This window comes from Fulmarus glacialis, unplaced genomic scaffold (assembly GCF_000690835.1).
Source record: "Fulmarus glacialis isolate BGI_N327 unplaced genomic scaffold, ASM69083v1 scaffold11645, whole genome shotgun sequence".
Classification (NCBI taxonomy): domain Eukaryota; kingdom Metazoa; phylum Chordata; class Aves; order Procellariiformes; family Procellariidae; genus Fulmarus; species Fulmarus glacialis.
The window spans coordinates 6,913-25,861 of NW_009211209.1; the positions used below are offsets into that span (position 1 = coordinate 6,913).

The following is an 18,949-nucleotide window of genomic DNA, read 5'->3' on the forward strand; positions in this document are numbered from 1 at the left end:
CTCCATCCCTCGCCAACTCTGGATATTTCTCTTCTCTGCCTTTCCTCAGGGTGATGCCAAGATGATGGAGATCCTGAAATTCACCCACCAGTTCCTGCAGAAGTTTTGTGCTGGCAATCAGGAAAACCAGGCCCTGCTGCACAAACACCTCAACCTGTTCCTGACCCCAGGGGTAAGGAGAGGGGACCGAAGGGCGGTCGCAGGCACTAGCACAGGGAGAGACTTCAGTATCGCTCCTGGGGCTTGAGAGCAAGAGATACAAAAGCCAGGAGGAGACCCTGGGAGAGGAAGGGTCAGGGCAGGAGGGGAGGGTGTTCCTCGCAGCCCCCTGACCTCACTCTGCTCCCCTGGTCCCGCAGCTCCTGGAGGCTGAGACGATGCAGCACATCTTCCTCAACAACTATCAGCTCTGCTCAGAGATCAACGAGACGGTGCCGCAGCACTTCATCCACTGCGTGGCCACCCACGGCCGCCACGTGCAGTACCTTGACTTCCTGCACACCATCATCAAGGCCGAGGGCAAGTACGTCAAGAAGTGCCAGGACATGATCATGACCGAGGTGAGCACCTCTCTCCCCAGCCCGTGGGGCATGAGCCTGGGGTGTAGCAGGGCATGGCTCCCGGGAGGTGCACAGTTGGCTTCTTCCTTGAGGAAGAGCCTTCCCGGCCATGCTGGCTTCTCCCTGGAGTAAGAAACATCTCTAGGAGCTTAATGCAAAGTCCAAGACCCAATAACCATTTTGGAGTCCCACTGCAAATGCCTGGTTTTCCCTGTAAATGCACGGCCCTTTCACCCTTCACTCGTCGCCCCGCTGCAGAAGACACCATTTTCTGCCTTGCGAGGTTTCTGACCCTCCTTCTCCGGAGTGGTGACCCCTGACCCTTCCCTGCAGCTCACCAACGCCGGAGATGATGTGGTGGTTTTTTACAACGACAAGGCTTCACTGGCCACCCTTCTGGAGATGATGACAGCAGCCAGGGATGGGGTGGAGGAGAACAGCCCGCTGATGTACCACATCTCACTGGTGGACCTGCTGGCTGCCTGCGCCGAGGGCAAGAACGTCTACACAGAGATCAAGTGCACGTCCCTGCTGCCGTTGGAGGACGTGGTGCGGGTGGTGACACACGAGGATTGCATCACGGAGGTACGGGGTGCCCAGCGAGGAGGGTGCCGGGGCTTTGCACTGATTGCCTTCTCCTGATGGTGCCTGTGCCCCCCCTCCCTCCCTCCCCGGCAGGTGAAGATGGCCTACGTGAACTTCGTCAACCACTGCTATGTGGACACAGAGGTGGAGATGAAGGAGATCTACACCAGCAACCACATCTGGACTCTCTTCGAGAACTTCACCTTGGACATGGCCCGGGTGCGTGGGGAGGGCCGGGTGCGTGGGGGGGGTTGGGGGGGAGATACACAGCAGCAATGGCTGCTGTATCGGATGGGGACAGGTTGGTGTCACCTGGGGAGCCAGATGTGGGGCATGGGCACCATGGGGACTTGCGTAGCTGCCAGACTAGGGGCCGGGGAGCGGTCAGGGCTCTCTGGCGTAGACCCAGGACCTGTGTCACCGGCCGCATCCTTCAGCTCAGCAAGGTCCCAGCAGCGCTGTATGCCAGCAGCATCTGGCCAGGACGCGTGCTCACCTCGCCCTGGTGCCATCAGCATCCTCCCTTCTCCCCACAGATGTGCAAGAAGCGAGAGAAACGCCTGCCAGACCCTACGCTGGAGAAGTACGTGCTGACGGTGGTGCTGGACACCATCAACGCGTTCTTCAGCTCTCCCTTCTCAGAGAACAGCACCTCGCTGCAGGTAATAAGGCACTGCATGGACAGGCCATGGCTGGGGGAGGAAAGCAGCTCATCGAACCCCCCGAAACAACAAGGTCTGAACACACCTCGCACTGATACATACCTGCCTGCTCTCTCCAGACCCACCAGACCATTGTGGTGCAGCTTCTCCAGTCCACCATGAGGCTGCTGGAGTGTCCCTGGCTGCAGCAGCAGCACAAGAGCTCGGTGGAAGCCTGCATCCGCACGCTGGCCATGGTCGGTAAGGAGCCGCGCCAGAGCGATGCTCTGTTCCCCGCCGACCAGGAGGATGCAGCCACCCTTGGCTGCCTCCGCTCCGGCAGCGAGCAAGAGCCATCATCCCTACCGCGGGTCTTGGCAGGTGCCCCGGCGAGAGGCTGCGGGCTGCGAATGGGGAGGTTTGGCTTCAGGATGTGCTTTTTTTTTTTTTGAGCTACATCTCCAGGCGTGACCAGGGGTGGCGTGGGGATAACCGAAGCCTGGGCTTGGTTGGGAGATCCCTGGTGTGTCCCTGCTGGTGAAGGGCCTGGAAACAAAGCCAGCGTTTATGGTGGTTTTCTCTCACCAGGACTTTGCCCTCAGCCTGCTTGTGGCTGCCTGACTCGGGACAAGGGTTGTTAGCACTGAGTCACCGTGTGGAAAGGATTGCTCGGTGGTTAGAGACTGGGTGGGGATTTCCCTTTGTAATTTGAGGCAGGGCGCTTACAAGGTCTCTCTGCTGGGCTTTCCCAACCAAAAACTGGAGTTGGTGCCTCTTTCCATCCTTCGTTGGGCTGGGGGGGCGTTGGGCAACGTTGTGCTGCAGTGGGGAGGGATGGATGGAAACGCTCCACCCCTCGCTAGCCTGGAAGAGTTTACTCTTGTATTTAACTCAAATCTTCTCTGCTGCAAATGAAGAGCTGGTGAAGGGGTGCCCGGCCCAAGGCAGCGTGGTAGGACCCAGCCAATGGGGTGGGCTGGGTCATGGCTGTCCCCAACCCTGGCTCCATCTCCTCCAGCCAAGAGCCGCTCCATTGCGCTGCCCATGGACCTGGACGCCCACGTCAGCTCCCTGCTCAACAGCAGCTCCACCAGCACCGTGCAGAGGAACACGTCCAGCTACAAGACGGCCACGCGGACCTTCCCCCGTGTCTCCACCACCCCCAACCAGTGGGACTACAAGAATATCATAGAGAAGCTGCAGGTATGGGGCACGGAGGCGGGGGCGGCATGGATCAGTGCATGATAGCAAGAAGGCGCTGGCGTTGCAGGGGTCCCTCTCCCGTGCTCGTGTCTCCTAGGCATGCATTGGCCCTAAAGCTGTGTGCTGTGACTTGTAGGACATCATCAACGCCCTGGAAGATCGCTTGAAACCACTCGTGGAGGCTGAGCTGTCTGTCCTGGTGGATGTCCTCCACCGGCCAGAGCTGCTTTTCATGGAGGGGACGGAAGCGTTTCAGCGATGCGAGAGCGGAGGTTTTCTGTCCAAGTGAGGATGCTTTGCAATTGCCCAGGGATTGCTGGGAGTGCTGGGAAGGGCTGGTGACCTTCATCGTCTGTGGGTTGTGCATCCTGATGTGTGCCTGCAGCCTGGAGGGATGGTGGGGACGGTTCCCTCAGGGACCCCCTTGTCCCTCTCGGCTGTGTGACGGTGGGTCTGCTGTGCCAGGCTGGTTCAGCACACCAAGGACCTCATGGAGACGGAGGAGAAGCTGTGCATCAAGGTGCTGAGGACGCTGCAGCAGATGCTGGTGAAGAGGAACAAATACGGCGAGAGGGTGAGCACCATGGTCCCATGGCACGTCCTCAGCCCCGCTCCTTGTCTGCGCAGCCCCCGCTTCCCAGGCTGGCATTGCCCTCCTCGCTGCAGCCCACGGGTGCTCAGCCTCATTCTGCTCTAGCGCTGGCCCTGCCCTTGGAAGACTCATGACGTTTATTTGTCTTGGCAGGGCAACCTGCTGCGGAAAATGCTCCTGAACAATTACCTGCAGAACAAGAAGTCCAGCTCCAAAGGGGAAATCGTGGATACTGCTGGGGGAGGTGAGTGCCCCTCTCCTGCGCCTTCCCTGTCTCTCTGTGCTGCTCACACATAGCTCAAATTCCCGGCTCCCAAGCCATGGTGGGATCAGGTCTGTAGGTGGTTGCCATGCCCCCACCTCCGTGGGAGTAAAGGATTTGGGGAGATGAAGGGATGGGACTGAGATGCCCCTGGCAGTGATTTAGCTGTGCTCGTCCTCCTGCACTACCACAGCATCACGTCCGTCCTTGTCCTCTCATGCAGGCCAAGACCAGGACTGGTCCGCTATCGCTGCTGTCCAGTGCCGGCTGGACCGAGAAGGGGCCACCAAGTTGGTGGCCGACCTTATCATGAACACCAAGAACGAGAAGATCTTCCAAGAGAGCATCCTGCTTGCCATCCGGCTGCTGGATGGAGGCAACACCGAGATCCAGGTGCTGAGCCCCGGCTGCGCGGTGGGCGCGTGTGACACGGTGATGTGTGCAGCGTGACCGTCCCAGCACTTGGAAGACATGGGTGCAGGGCAGTCCTCCGTCCTGGGTTGGCCCCTGGGCAGCAGGCTTTGCCAAAATACCATTTGGTTGCATGTGTTTGCTGGCCAGCCAGAGGAGGAACTGCAGAAATCTGTCTGGTTTGGAGTTTTCCAGCTCCGTGGCTGGATCGAGCTCAAGGGCTGGATGCTGCAAAAGGGGCAGGTTGTTGCAGGTTGTTCCTGGAGTAATGCTGATGCCCTCTGCCGGGTATTGCTAAAACGGCTCAGGGCTGCAGCTCTTGGGTGATAACTCGTGGGTTATCTTGAATCCTTTATCACAGGGAAGCAGACAAATTAATTGTACATGCAAAACCCAGTAGGGTTCCAGGCCTGGAGCTGCTGTAATCACTGCTTGCTCTGTCCCCAACCCTGCTTTTAGGGTAGAGAAGAGCACAGTGGCAGGGGACGATCCACCCCTGTAAATCCAAGAGGACTGTGATGTCCAGGGTTGCAGCATGGAAATAAACCTGCTTGCCAGGTTTTCTCAGACAAGGTCTTGAGGCTACTAAATCAGGCAGGGACAGTTTGGACCCCAGGGTGGAGTCTTGAACGCCTGTCCTCCCTCCTCCCAGAAATCCTTTTACAACCTCATGACAAGTGACAAGAAGTCCGAGAAGTTCTTCAAAGTTTTGCACGACCGGATGAAAAAGGCGCAACAGGAGACCAAGTCTACGGTGTCTGTGAACATGAGTGACATCGGGAACAAGCCTCGTGAGGACAAAGATGAGCCTGACCCTGGCACTAAAGGTATGGGGCCACGTCCCCTTGGTAGAGCCAATGTTTGTCCCGTTGGGTAGCCCGCTGCTAACGAGGTTGCATTGCCTTCTAGGACGAGGAGACACCTTCCTGATGCCTGGCACCCCCTCCCGATACCCGATGGCCATAGGGTTCCGGAAGGGCCATGACACCGGGGAGCAGGGCCAGAACAATGAAATGGGGGTGACGGTCCTGATCATGGAGCCTATCCTGCGATTCCTGCAACTGCTCTGTGAGAACCACAACCGGGACCTGCAGGTTGGTTACGGGGGCTGCTAGGGGATCAGGACAGGGGCCATGGGACTGGGGTGTGGGAAGGCTGGGCTCTGCCCCAGTTTGGTCCAAAAAGCCATTGCACCAGCCACTCTGTGCCTCAGTTTCCCCATCTGCAAATGCACCATCCCTTATGGATAGCTTTTGGTGTTGGGGAAGGAGATCGGCTCACGGCACGACTGTCCGTAGGACTGAGTGCTGCTCTCAGAGGCCTGTACGTTACAGGGGTGGCCCTAGCCCAATTCTCCATCGAACTGCAGCTGGGTGGGGTGTCGGGAGGGGGATCAGGACTGCCCCCCCATCAGAGTGATACCGCTCAGCCCCGTAACCGCAGGCTTTGCTCGACAGAACTTCCTCCGGTGCCAGAACAACAAGACCAACTACAACCTGGTGTGCGAGACGCTGCAGTTCCTTGACATCATGTGCGGCAGCACCACGGGGGGGCTGGGGCTGCTGGGCCTCTACATCAACGAGTACAACGTGGCCCTCATCACCCAGACCCTGGAGACCCTGACCGAGTACTGCCAAGGGCCCTGCCATGAGAACCAGGTCTGTGGGTATCTGCAGGTCTGGGTCGTTCCCGGTGTGCCTGGGGCGTTTCACCACTGATCAGGGATGCCCAAGGGAGGATTTGGGGGGGGATGCGTGGGAAAGCAACAGGGACAGGGACAGCTTTTGGTTTCAGGGCGTGAACAGGAGCAGAACATGGGCAGCAGAGGATGCCAGGGTGCACAGGGATGCTGCACGGGTTATGAGCTACTGCTTGGCTAGATAATATGGTGATGCAAATGGAGGTTAAATAATATAGGGGTGCAAACGGTGCCCTTTCCGTTGGGAGTTTGGGGAGACAGGGGGTTTGGGGCTCCTGGGGTAATCAGGCAAGGCACCGTTTCAGACCTGGGCTGAGTTGGAGGGTGAAGCTGGGAGGACGGCAGCATCCGTGGGATAACACATTGCATTGCTCCCCCAGAGCTGCATCGTGACTCACGAGTCCAATGGGATCGACATCATCACAGCCCTCATCCTTAACGACATCAGCCCCCTCTGCAAGTACCGGATGGACCTGGTCCTGCAGCTGAAGGTAAGCAGAGCCTCCGGCTAGGATGGTGGGCACACGTGTGTGCAGCACTGCCTGGGCTTGCTGGCACGGCCGTGGGGTGAGGTGGCCACTGTGGCAGGGACTGTGCATGTGTCAGGTCCTCGAGCGTGGGAGCACGTGGGCTTGGTGGGACAGGGCTGGTGCATCTCCACCGTGTGAGGCTCAGGTGCCTCTAGCACAGGGGAGTTACAGCTGACCGGGGGACGGGGGGCTTTCTGCCCACTCCGAAGCCCTGGGCAGTGGCAGGGCACAGCTCCCCTCAGCAAGGGCTTCTCCTCACCAGGACAATGCCTCCAAGCTCCTCTTGGCCCTCATGGAGAGCAGACACGACAGCGAAAACGCCGAGCGGATCCTCATCAGCCTTCGCCCGCAGGAACTGGTAAGGGCTGACGGCGGAACTCCCCCAGCCTTGCCCCGGCCCATTGCTGGACCTCTTCTGCCTGCAGGTCCTGATGCAGTTTCTGGTTTGCAATCCAATAACCATCTCCTCTGCCATAGTGCTGGTCACCACCTTCTGCACAAGCATCCTTGCCTAATGGTTTTCCCAGAGCCATTCGTGGCCAGAGGAGGAAGACGAGGCAAGGAGATGGGGAGAGGCTGACTTGTCCCTCTGCTGCCTTCTAGGTTGACGTGATTAAGAAGGCCTATCTGCAGGAGGAGGAGTGCGAAAATGCTGAGGTTTCCCCCCGGGAAGTCGGCCACAACATTTATATACTGGCTCTGCAGGTACTGAGCTGACAGCAGGGTCCCTACCAGGCTGGGCTCCCCGTGTCATGCTGGGCTCCCACTCACCGATTTGCACATTTTTCTCTATGTTTATTTACATTTCCTCCAGCCAGGCTGGCCTCCTTGGGGAGGCCTGGCTGGGGAATATGCTTTTGGCTCCTGTGAAAAGCCAGCCCCCAGGCTTGCCGGCCGTCCCGCTCCCCTGGGCACCGGTGGCTGCCCGCCAGCCTGTGCCCACCCGGCTATCGCTGTCCCTCTTCCAGCTGTCCCGACACAACAAGTCTCTGCAGCAGCTCCTGAAGCCGGTGAAGCGAATCCAGGAGGAGGAGGAGGAGGGCATCTCGTCCATGGTACGGAGAGGCCTCGGGAACAGAGGCAGAGCCCCTCCAAGCCACCCTGACCCTGACTGGGGACTGCAAAGAGTCTCCCACCCTTGCTGAGCCACCCTGGGTTTTGTTGTTTAAGATTTGATGGGTTTTGGTATTCCCCAGGGGGACTGAAGAAAGAAAGGCTTATCAGTGCCCTTGTAGCCAAAACTACAAGTCCAAAGGCATGTGCACCAAGCTGCGAAGAGCCGTATTTGTGGGGCTCAGCCGTAGGGTGACATCCAGCTCGCCGCAGGCACAGGCTGGTGGCCCTGATGGGGTCCTGCTGGTACCCGCTTTCTCCCCGTCCCTTCAGAAAAGGAAGGGCTGAGTCCTTTGCTGTCGTTTCTTGCCTATGTACCTTAGATCCCGAACGAGATTCAGCAGTAATATGATTTCCCTGGGGTTTTATGGGCATTGATTCGTAATTTGTGGATTAGCAGCATTTGGATGTAATTATTGCAGGGAATCGAATGTCTGTCACCTCAGGGAGAGCTTGTACCCCTTTAGGAAGCTTTAATTCATTTGCTTTTCCCTGAAACTTCATCAGCTTCGGTAGATTTTGAGGAAGGCTGTTGTCAATGCAGAGCGAGACCTGACTGCCCTGGCCGAGGCCGCTCTCATCCTCTCTCCCTCTCCCCCCATCCCAGCTCAGCCTAAATAACAAGCAGCTGACGCAGATGCTGAAGTCGACGGCCCCGGTCCAGGAAGAAGAGGAGGACCCGCTGGCGTATTACGAGAAACACACATCCCAAATTGAGGTAAGACCTGTTAGCTGTTGGGTCGGCAGTACGCACACGTTCGGTGAATCCCATGTGTGCTCCAGCTATTTCGTGCCTGGTTATTTTGCACTAGGAGCCTTCCCATCCCTGTGCCGGCAAGAAGCCGGGCCTTTTGCTCTGCAGAGAGCTGGAGGCTTTAGCAGAGCCTGTGAGGAGCTGAGGGAATGAGCTGCCTTCCCAGACCTTTCCTTTTTCTCCCAGCAGCAGCAGGGATGCAGCCGATTCGGCAGCCCCATCCTTGCTTGTCGGCGTGGATCTCCTTGCAGAGGGGCCAGCAAGGGTTCACGCGCTCTCAGCTTTCCTCCGGCACAGCCCAGGCTGCCTTTGCTGGGTCGATTTGTAGCGTTATAGACGAGTGGCCAGTGATATTTGGATCCTGGTGGAGTGGGAGGGAAGAGGGGAAGCGGGTCTAAGAAAGAGGAAACCGCAGCGTGGCAGGGGCAGGATCTGACGGCACCCTCCCCTTCGCCCTGCTTCCTGCAGATTGTGCGCCTGGACCGAAGCATGGAGCAGATAATCTTCCCCGTGCCTGGCATCTGCGAGTTCCTCACCAAGGAGACCAAGTACCGGCTCTTCACCACCACGGAGCAGGACGAGCAGGGCAGCAAAGTCAGTGATTTCTTCGACCAGTCGTCCTTCCTCCACAACGAGATGGAATGGCAGAAGAAACTGCGCAGTAAGAGCAAACCAGACCTTCCCTTCGGGCTCCCCCTGGCCAGCACGGGCGCTTCGAATAGCCTCTGTTGTGAAACTGGGAGGCAGCCCTGCTCTGAAAGGGCTGCAAACCCTGGCAACAGCCTGGAAATGACATCCCTGAGCTCCTTGTGCCCCTCGCTCTGTAGAGCACAACACACACGGCAGTTTGCAGGGAGCGGAGGTTAATCAAGATGTATTTCCTCCATGCCTGTTAGTGCAGTTCCTCGGCAGTCTGAAATGCATCTTACAGCACATTCCTGGGATTACACCTGCAGGTGTTTTCCCCTGGAAAGCCCTCTCTCAATTTGTTTTCAGTTGCCTTCTCCTAAGCCAGGATCAAGCAGCTACATATGGGAAATGAAACTTGTTTCTCTGCACCCTGCAGACCTGCTTAGGTGCTTTCAGGGCTGCATCAGGACGGAAATCCTGGCTTAAAATAACAGGAGCTCAATAAAGAGTCACACTATAAATACTGCGATGCAGCTAAGGAGTAGTGTAGCCGCTCTGAAACACTTGCAGATCAGTTAAAACTATCTTAGGAATTTGGCAGGAAACAAGTTTCCAGTGTGGATGGGAAATTGCTGGCTGGGTCTCCTCTGGGACCCAGCACCAGCGCTGAAAACACAAAGACGTTGTTGTTTGGAAGGACGTGAGCAGCGAGGCTGTAGGAGGTGGGAGATGGGGAGGAGGGCGAGGAGGAGAACGGAGCCGATCCGATTCCAAGGTGCCAGAGCAGGTCGAAGGGCTGAGAAGCCAAGAAATGTGAGCAGTACCATTTTGAACTTGCAATCCTATTTCAGCAGATGAGGAAGGAGCTTTTATTAACGCTTTGAAGGAAGTGGGAGGCAAGGCTCCCTCCGGGCCCACTAGCTGTACTGAGCCGAGCGCTTCGGATGTCTGGGAGGACAAAGCCTTCCCCGGTTGGCACAAGGTTGGCTGAGATTTGTGTGTCTGCCTCCTCTCCCCCCAGGCATGCCGCTGATGTACTGGTTCTCCCGCAGAATGACACTCTGGGGAAGCATTTCTTTCAACCTGGCTGTCTTCATCAACATAATCATTGCTTTCTTCTACCCCTATGTGGAAGCCACTTCCATGGGTAAGTGCCCCAGCATCTGCTGCTTCTCGAGGTGGAAGAAAAAGGGGACCTTCATATGCAGGAAAACTGGTCCCCTTACTGTACTCCCCCCCACCCTCAGTCTCCTTTTGACTCCTAAAGCCCCAAATCCTTTCTGCTGGTCAAAGGAAGGGATTGAGTTAAGATTTCCGTTGCCAGCCCTGCCACTGCTTCCTTCTTAGGGAAAAGTCTCTTCTGCGCTTTCCCTGTTTGTAAAATGGGGGAAGCAATGACAGAATACGTACCTGCTGTCAGGCAAAGCCTCCACCATTTACGGTGGTTTTGAGATCTCAGATAAAAGGTGTTAGAAAAATGTATCAGTAAGAACCATCTTAGTCAATACTAGTCTTTGCAGTCAAGCATTATTTCTCTCTTTCTTCCCTCTGATAAGCAGCACATTAGTTTCTCTGGACAGTCTGGACAGCAGCACAGTGTCCAGTTGGCAGCGTGCATTTAATCTCATGCCATTTAGTTGCTGTGGGTCTTCTCTTCCCAGGAGTGCTGGATTCCCCACTGATCTCGCTGCTCTTCTGGATTCTGATCTGCTTCTCCATCATGGCCTTGTTCACTAAGCGCTACGGTGTCAGACCGCTCCTCGTGGCACTGATCTTGCGATCGATTTATTACTTGGGGATTGGACTCACTCTGAACATACTGGGAGCTCTCAATGTAAGTTCTCTATGTGCTGGAAAAATAGCATAGCAGCCCATGACACAGGAGGCTGTTCTGCATTCATAAAGTGCAGCAAATCCCACTCCTTCCCGTTTCTGGTTGTTCCCCAGCTGACCAACAAGATTGTGTTTGTGGTGAGCTTCGTGGGCAATCGTGGGACCTTCATCCGAGGCTACAAGGCCATGATCATGGACGTGGAATTTCTTTACCATGTTGGCTACATCCTGACGAGTGTCCTGGGACTCTTTGTGCATGAACTCTTCTACAGCATCCTGGTATAATACATGCAGATGTTTGGGGCATGGAGGTAGCCGGTCTGCCCCGATAAGCTAGAAGGTTCCTGTGACATCTTCCAGGGGCTGGTTGATAACAGCAGTGAGAACAATTCACTGTGCTCTAACCTTCGTGTAGGCTGAGCTTTCTGCCTTCCGACAGTATCTATTACTGTCTCTCTCCTGGTCTTTTGCTATCTCTCTCTTTCTAATCTCTACCGTGTACTTTATCTGGGTCAGCTGGGAGACAACGTGAGCTGGTGAGGGCAGAGGCAGGGTGCATGTGTCCTATTCTCCGCTCTCCTGCTGTGCATGTCACTTCATTCTTCTCTGCTTCCCTACAGTAAGCTGGGAAACTTAAATGCTTTATGTGGAAGTTAGTCAAGGTCTGCTGAGTGATCCAAGATCTCGGGATAAAAGGGGATATAGGTAGGCCAGGCATTATGAAGAAAAGCACCTCATGGCATTTCTTTGCTCCTGGGTCCTTTCAGCTGTTTGACTTGATCTACCGTGAGGAGACCTTGTTTAATGTCATCAAAAGCGTGACGCGGAACGGGCGCTCCATCCTGCTGACAGCCCTCCTGGCTCTCATCCTCGTCTACCTCTTCTCCATCGTGGGCTTCCTGTTCCTGAAGGATGACTTCATCCTGGAGGTGGATCGGCTGCCGGACAGCAAAGCCAAAGGTTGTTCGGCCCTTGCCCTCGTTGGCTGCGGTGCGTGGGCTAGAGAGGGGCCAGGCAGAGCGTGGGTCCCCTTCTGCAGCTGGACCATTGCATGAGACCCTGCTCCCTCCCTGCTGCAAAAGCACACACGTGTCTCTGTGCGTGCATGCGTCATGGGGTTTTGTACCCTTGGTGCAAACTCCTGGTAGCACGGGTTTTGGGGTTAGCAGAGAAGTGCCTGTGCCGACTTAGGGACCTTGTGCTGCAGAGAGCAGGGTTTTGGGGCTAGGAGTGATTGCAAAGGAGGGAGTGGACAGCTACAAATGAAGTTTTAGCACTGTAGAGGTTTTACTGAAACTTGAGCAAAAGATTCAAAGGCTAGGAGAATGCAAAGCAACTATTTTTCAAGAAGCTTGAAAGCTACAAGGAGAGGCAGTTGAAAAGCACCCGTGACAGCAGGGAAGAGCTTTACTAAGGCAAGCTGATGCTCTGACAAGGCTGTGGTCTCTTTTACTTGCAGATGACCCCTTGGGGATGCAAAGGAACATGGAGACCTTCATGGAGTCATGCAGCGGTGACAAAATTAGCTGCTCTGCTGTGCCCACTGCCTTGGAAGGTAAGTGAGCTCATTAGAAAGGTCAACTCTGTAAGTGGCAGAGTAGGTTGGCTGCCTGGTTTGTCAACGAGCTCAGAAAAATCCGAGCTTTTCAAAGATGGAAACAAACCACCCACTTTCTGGCACATATTAGGCAAGAGGCCTGCAAATTTTGCACTGACCCTGGCATAAAAAATGTTGAAGTAGATTCAGTTTAGTCATAAAGAAAGTGGGAGCTTCAGGAGCGCTCAGCCAAACACCTCCGCAGCAAGAAGCAAGCTGGAGGAGCTGCTGGGAAGTTGCTGGTTGGGAGCTCCACAATAAGCATCTGCTCCCAGGAGATTTGCCGCTGCACCAGTGCAGCAAGAGTCATCCCCGCAGCTCTGGATTCTTTGCAATGGTCTGGTACTTCTGCCCTGGCTTTTTGCTTTTATTTCCCCCTCTGGTACTTTAGAAACAGATGCTGACCAGTGGGAACGCGCCTGCGACACGCTGCTCATGTGCATCGTCACTGTCCTGAACCACGGCCTGAGGAACGGAGGGGGCGTGGGTGACATTCTGCGGAAGCCATCGAAGGATGTGAGTTTGGGCAGCACGCGGGACCCCTTTTTTCTGCTAAGTCCTGCTGCATATACTGCTGTGCAGCTGGCCTCCCCCCCTGGAAACTGTGACACTTCCAGCTCTGCCCCCCGCCCCCGTCCTCCAGGGCTTTCCTCCTCTCTTCCCCTGTCACATCCCTGTTATTCCTCCTCACCTGGTACCCTCAGCCCGTGGAACAAGGCAGCACGGTTGGAGTGGCTAGAGAAGGGATGCGTAAGAGACACATTTATCCCTTTTGTCCATTACAGGAGTCCTTGTTTCCTGCTCGAGTTGTCTACGACCTCCTCTTCTTCTTTATTGTCATCATCATCGTCCTTAACCTCATCTTTGGGGTCATTATTGACACTTTTGCCGACCTGAGGAGCGAGAAGCAAAAGAAGGAAGAGATACTGAAGACCACCTGCTTCATATGTGGTGAGCGCTCGGACCTCGGTGTATAGGAATTGCCCCAAAGCTCTTCCTCTCTTCTAAGGTTGAGGGAAGGGAAGGAAAGGAGTTTCAGCTGGTTTCTGTTTTCATTTGGTTCACAGCAAAACTTGAATCTGTTCACCGACAGGTCACTGCAGTGTGAGGAGGCTTAAACAAGGACACAAACTGAGAGGGGAAATTGTCTGTATTGTTCCTCGCCTTCTGTTAATGAGGTGTTAAACTAAAATGCCACATTGTGGAGTTCTTGTCACTGTGCATCTATCACTCCTGAGACCATCACTTAGCCAGTGGAAAAAAAAGCACCATATTTCTAAGGAAATAAAATACAGAAAATGTTCTGGAATGCTTTCAGTCATAGGAAGACATCCAAAAAAAGGGAAAAACCCAATAAGTCTGGCTGTTTTTTTTTTCTTAAAAGATCCACTGGGTGCATTTTATGCTTTTAGATACATAGGCAGGAAGCATAGCTAGTAGTACTTTAAATAGAAACCTCCTGAATACACAACTGGGTTATTTTCCCCGTTTTGGATGCTGCTTGTGTGCTAAATGCCAACTAATTATTAAAAGCACTTCTTGAAAGTCACACCTGGGAGAGGATGCAATTATCTGTACTTCCTTTCACATTTGTTTGCTTGCTCACTTCTTACCCTCTCCTCCCCCTCCCCATCTCCTCCCTCCACCTTCTCCGTTCTTGATTGCCTTTCCCAGGACTCGAAAGGGACAAGTTTGACAACAAGACAGTGTCCTTTGAGGAGCATATTAAATATGAGCACAACATGTGGAACTACTTGTACTTCATAGTCCTGGTGCGAGTGAAGAACAAGACGGACTACACAGGGCCAGAGAGTTATGTGGCGCAGATGATAAAGGTACGTGTCCTCTCAGGGCAGCTCTTTTGCTATTGCAACCTGCCTACCCAGGGGAAATATTTGAGAACAGTGGGCTTGCCAAAGAAAAACAGTTTTGAGAAGGAGCTTTTGGAAAATATTTAATAATGTTGTTGTGCCTTAGTTTGTTCTTAGCTGGTTATTTCCACTTTGCAATCTCAGCCAACACCACATTGTCTATTTGACGTTTTGTACTGTGTATTTAAGGATTGAACCAAGGACAGAACCAAGCAGTAGAGAGTGTGACTTCAAGGTGATTTCCAGGCAAGAAGGGAGGGAAAGGAAATTTAGAAAAGAAAAACTTCTGAACTTGAGCCCAGAAGCCTATAACAAAAAAGCTGGAAATGGACTATTCGTGGAAAATTTGCAAAGATACAGACAAGACGAGCCTTTGAGAATGTCTTTAATCCCTAAGCACAGGCAGGCTTCCTGTTAAGTCCTACTGGGTCTCTTCCCTCCTCCTCACCCCGTCTCCAACTCCCATTCTCCATGGTCGCCTTTCCAGAATAAGAACCTTGACTGGTTCCCCCGGATGCGAGCCATGTCGCTGGTCAGCAATGAAGGGGAAGGGGAACAGAATGAGATCCGAAATCTTCAAGACAAACTCAACACCACGATGAAGCTGGTGTCCCATCTCACCTCCCAGCTGAATGAGCTGAAGGAACAGGTACTGAACACTTTTAAAAATAGGAACACTTGAGGAACACGTGACTGTAGAAACCCGCTGTCCTTACCAAAATAGACACCGATTGCAAGGAACAGGAGGCAGAACCAGTACAACTTCAGATACAAAGCAAAGGGCTCCCACACCTCTTTTTGGGGGGGTTAGGGACACTTGGGACAACTGCTTTTTGATACTTTACTTCCTCATCAGCTGGAGTCCAACTCACAGGGTTTTCTGGCAGATGCTTAAAGCAGCCTGGTCAGTCACACACTGGAGGAGCACGTTAGTGAATAGAAAGCCTGGTTTCCTACCTCACTTGTGTCCTTGTTTGAACTCTAGATGACAGAGCAACGGAAGCGCAGACAAAGGATGGGGTTTGTGGATGTCCAGAATACCATGAACCACTAGACCGGAGAAGACGCATCGACTTCACCCACTGAAGGACTACACACATGTATCAGCTAACGAGGCTGCTTATTCCTGGGTTCCATGCATGGACGTGACTGTCAGAGAAAGACGGACCATGTGGAAGGGCTTCACAGTCACCATTTTTCTTAGAGTACTTGTAAGCAATTCAGGAACCAGGGACTGGCCAGGATTCCTCACGATACCTGGATCCACACGTTTTCTAATGCCCTTGTAGGAAGATAAATTATACAGGACTTTTATTCCTCATTGCAATAACTCTTTATTTTGCAAATGTGGAGGGTCGTATCTTTATCTCCATGCGCTACATTCTGATGGCCTCCACCTCAGATGTAGTGTAACTAGCTGTAGGGCTGCAATATTTAACTTATTCCAAGAGTGGCACTAGTACATGTGGATCTTTGCAAACCAGCCATCGTATTTGCTGTGCCTGCTCCATGCTGATCCCTCTCCATTTAAAGAATTCTGTTCATCACTGTGGTGCAGTAAAGAGGACCTAAACTCAAGGAGATGGATTTGTTAATTTAACTCACCAGATGAGGATGAGTATCCAAGCTTGTACTAGTGCAAACTAGTCTTTTGCCTTCTGTGGACCAAGAATATCTGGGCAGTAGTAGTAGGAGACTGCAGGTTTACAGGAGTTCACTGTGAAGGGGTGTCCTGTGTTTTAGTTTAATCTCTGGTGTAATGTTTTACTTTTTTTGTTTTGTTTTGTTATTGTTACTTAAGAACTAAAGTGTAAATTGCCTTAACTAAATTAAATACAAAATCATGTTATAATAAAAACTTAAACATAGTAAAGAAAGCGCCCTTCCTGTGCACTCCGATATGTAATAGGGCTGTTATAAATAGAAATACAGAACAATCCAGGGCTGTATTATCCAAGGTGCTCTACAACCCAATGCTCTCAGCTCCAGATGTTAAACTTTAAAATGTAGTACAGTGCTCCAGTCAGAAATGAAGGAGAATGCTACCATGACGAACTACCTTGAACACCAGCCTTGTTTTGTGAATTTTTGGATTAGAGCCTGCTGCAAAGTTTCAAATTCTTTCACTACTTGCCAGGAAAGCACTGTTCAAATACATAAAAAGGAGCAGCTGTTGGTGCTGCCTGGAGCCAAGCAGAGTCCTGGCATAGCTGTGTTCTAGACACTCATCCTTCCAAAGCCAAGCAGTGCTGTAGCCACCCCAGCTACAGTCCTGTGCCTCTGCCTCCCAAGAATAGACACTGATGCAAGCATGAAAGCTTTAAAAAGGAATAAAAATAGGCCATAGCAATGAAAGAACCAGACCTGAAATTTGTTTATGGCCTTATATACCACCATTAAAACCTATCTTTATCCCTCAGATATGCAGCAACCCATACAGAACTTTCTCTTCACACTGAGGGAAATCTGCATACAGCTAGCTCAACCGGTAACACACCTCAGCAGCATTTGATTGAAAACTCAGTTAAACTCTTACACTGCTCCACTGTCACCACAGTAAAGTCACCCTCAGTCCTCTCCTGTGTCTTCTCAAAAGAAAAATAAATGTAATTATTGAAGTTATCCCTCCCTCAATTTCACTGTTACCAGTGCTCACACCCAGAAACACAAGCATAGCTATGTTTTCACATCATCCCTATTGTTATCTTCACAAGCAAATTTAAAGCTAACGTGGTTCTACCTACTTGCTCTGTACATCTCCGGGTTGTTCCGTTTCTTGTAATACAAAGGATCAGGTCTACCACCACAAAGTTCTTTCCTCTACATTACATTGCTCCAATAGGGTTTCAGCACAGATGTGTTAAGCTATATCCCAGATTTTCAGGAAAAGAAAGAGGGGGCACTAAATACAAAGGGTGTAAGGTCTGAACAAAATGCTGTTGCTAAGAGGAATAAATGGTTTTATTCATCATGGCAACATACAGTGCTTTAGGAATATATACAGTGGAGAATCTGGGAGTTAGCCTATCGCTTCGAGTCCTCTTCAGGTTTCTTGGCATAAAACTTTTCTCGCAGTTTTTTCCATGTCCCTTTTTTCATGTCTTCCATCTGTTTCAGAATGTCTGCAAAAGGAGAAGAGAGAGATGGGGAAAGAGAAAGAAAAGCAGAAAAGCAAACGAATGAAAAGCTCTTATAAAAGCTTTGCCTTACATATATTTTCCTTTTTTTGACTTTTCATCTTAATGAATTTCTATTTCAGAGCCTGAGGCAAGTTTGTTTTCCCTTCCAATCAATTGTGCGGGGAGTCCCTTATCACTAACAACTAATATTCAGTTTCCACACACTGCAATCAAAGTTAGGAACTGGAGCAGAACAAAACTCCACTAGCTTCCTACATTGCACTTAATAAATGATCTAGCTGAGAGTATTTCTGCATCGCAGTACCCTGTTTTCTCTCGAAGTCTAATACAAAAGGAGAAATACTGAAGGGAATTTGAACATGGTGAAACAGAAGCTGAGAATTTTTGGAATGATGTAGCAAACGTGCATTTCTTTCACATAGCTCCTGCTACCTGATCTCAAAGAGCCCTTGCAAACCCTTTGCTGTTCCTGCCCAGTGCAAAATACAATCAAATTCTTGACCTGATAGATTACTGAAGATCTCCTCAATTATTCCTGAACTTGCTCCTCATTAAACATCCTAATATACTTGCACAGCGGTCCTTTAGTCACAGGTGTTTAGTAGAAATGATGCAGTGACACAAAGACTAGATTGCACTGACTTATTCTTTATCTCCTGCACTGACTTATTCTCAAATCAAGCACAGTATTAGTACCTGTTGCTAGTATCATCTTGCAGTCTTCTACTGTCACTCCAGTGAAGCTTGTGTCTTTCAGACGTGGATACTTCACAAATGAGCAAGTAGGTGAGAGGAGAGAGAGAGAAAGGTGTTACTTGTAGTGCATTAAAACAGGTAGAAATGTCACCATACGGTAGAGTCTGAGCTCATATTCAGTCAAGCTCTAAGAAATCTGTTCATACATACCAAGAACTACCATCTGCATTGCTCATACATGTCACAGAGGCCAAGATGTCTGCAGCTTTCCCGGAGTGACCAAAGGCACCAGGTAGTGCTGCATCCACCTGACTGCTCACTTCTCTGTTAGACATTCCCAGAAACCCTGCTGGGACGAGGCAGCCAACCGCAGTAGGTGGTGACCCACCCCCTAACAGAGGGATGATGGCTAATGTCAAAGCTCACCTTGTTTTTGTAGTAGTTGGTGTGGATTCTGACTAAGCTCTCGTACATTCGGTCACAGGTCTCAGGGTCAGCAATCTGGAAAGGGATAAAAGTATCACACAAGCCCTATTTTAAATCTCCATAGCAAAAACCACCTTGTTTCAAGGCTTGTGAGAAGGAAAGTCAACGAGCAGCTTAGGTGACTTCTCAGTGCAATGTAGGGTGCTGGTGACCCCTATTATGTTGCTCCAGAATGCAGATCATTTTCTTTCCCTTCCACTTCTCACCAGCTTGGCCTACAAGGATAACGAGGCACACGATTTCCAGAACTAACCTTAAACTCTGCTCGAAAAGATTTGACAGATCAACTGTGAATACAGTTAATGAGAATATTGCTGGACAGTTTTCTTCTCACGTTTATTGGCCA

General features: G+C 51.9%; 2 protein-coding genes across 2 annotated transcripts in view; one reads left to right on the forward strand and one right to left on the reverse strand.

Moving 5' to 3' along the window:
- The window catches only part of ITPR3 (inositol 1,4,5-trisphosphate receptor, type 3), a gene marked incomplete at its 5' end in the record, with an annotated part of 22,774 nt that extends 6,858 nt beyond the window's left edge, over positions 1-15,916 (forward strand). Inside the window, 30 exons of the mRNA XM_009577446.1 lie at positions 50-172; positions 360-560; positions 894-1,145; positions 1,239-1,364; positions 1,682-1,807; positions 1,927-2,047; positions 2,805-2,989; positions 3,126-3,274; positions 3,455-3,563; positions 3,735-3,825; positions 4,067-4,236; positions 4,907-5,081; positions 5,164-5,348; positions 5,712-5,912; positions 6,334-6,444; positions 6,746-6,841; positions 7,087-7,188; positions 7,452-7,538; positions 8,204-8,314; positions 8,819-9,011; positions 10,002-10,127; positions 10,642-10,814; positions 10,928-11,092; positions 11,581-11,773; positions 12,273-12,368; positions 12,802-12,926; positions 13,196-13,361; positions 14,085-14,245; positions 14,769-14,930; positions 15,267-15,916. Coding sequence (XP_009575741.1) covers positions 50-172; positions 360-560; positions 894-1,145; positions 1,239-1,364; positions 1,682-1,807; positions 1,927-2,047; positions 2,805-2,989; positions 3,126-3,274; positions 3,455-3,563; positions 3,735-3,825; positions 4,067-4,236; positions 4,907-5,081; positions 5,164-5,348; positions 5,712-5,912; positions 6,334-6,444; positions 6,746-6,841; positions 7,087-7,188; positions 7,452-7,538; positions 8,204-8,314; positions 8,819-9,011; positions 10,002-10,127; positions 10,642-10,814; positions 10,928-11,092; positions 11,581-11,773; positions 12,273-12,368; positions 12,802-12,926; positions 13,196-13,361; positions 14,085-14,245; positions 14,769-14,930; positions 15,267-15,335 — 4,350 coding nt within the window. The remainder of the gene's footprint in view (positions 1-49; positions 173-359; positions 561-893; positions 1,146-1,238; positions 1,365-1,681; positions 1,808-1,926; positions 2,048-2,804; positions 2,990-3,125; positions 3,275-3,454; positions 3,564-3,734; positions 3,826-4,066; positions 4,237-4,906; positions 5,082-5,163; positions 5,349-5,711; positions 5,913-6,333; positions 6,445-6,745; positions 6,842-7,086; positions 7,189-7,451; positions 7,539-8,203; positions 8,315-8,818; positions 9,012-10,001; positions 10,128-10,641; positions 10,815-10,927; positions 11,093-11,580; positions 11,774-12,272; positions 12,369-12,801; positions 12,927-13,195; positions 13,362-14,084; positions 14,246-14,768; positions 14,931-15,266) is intronic.
- A 1,306-nt stretch (positions 15,917-17,222) lies between these two features.
- On the reverse strand, positions 17,223-18,689 carry LOC104076544 (ubiquinol-cytochrome-c reductase complex assembly factor 2; the record flags this gene model as incomplete). Its single annotated transcript, XM_009577447.1, is given in 4 exon segments — positions 17,223-17,403; positions 18,118-18,187; positions 18,544-18,633; positions 18,635-18,689. Coding segments are annotated over 4 exon segments (313 nt in total), but the record flags the coding sequence as incomplete, so codon positions are not given.
- Positions 18,690-18,949: the final 260 nt, after the last annotated feature.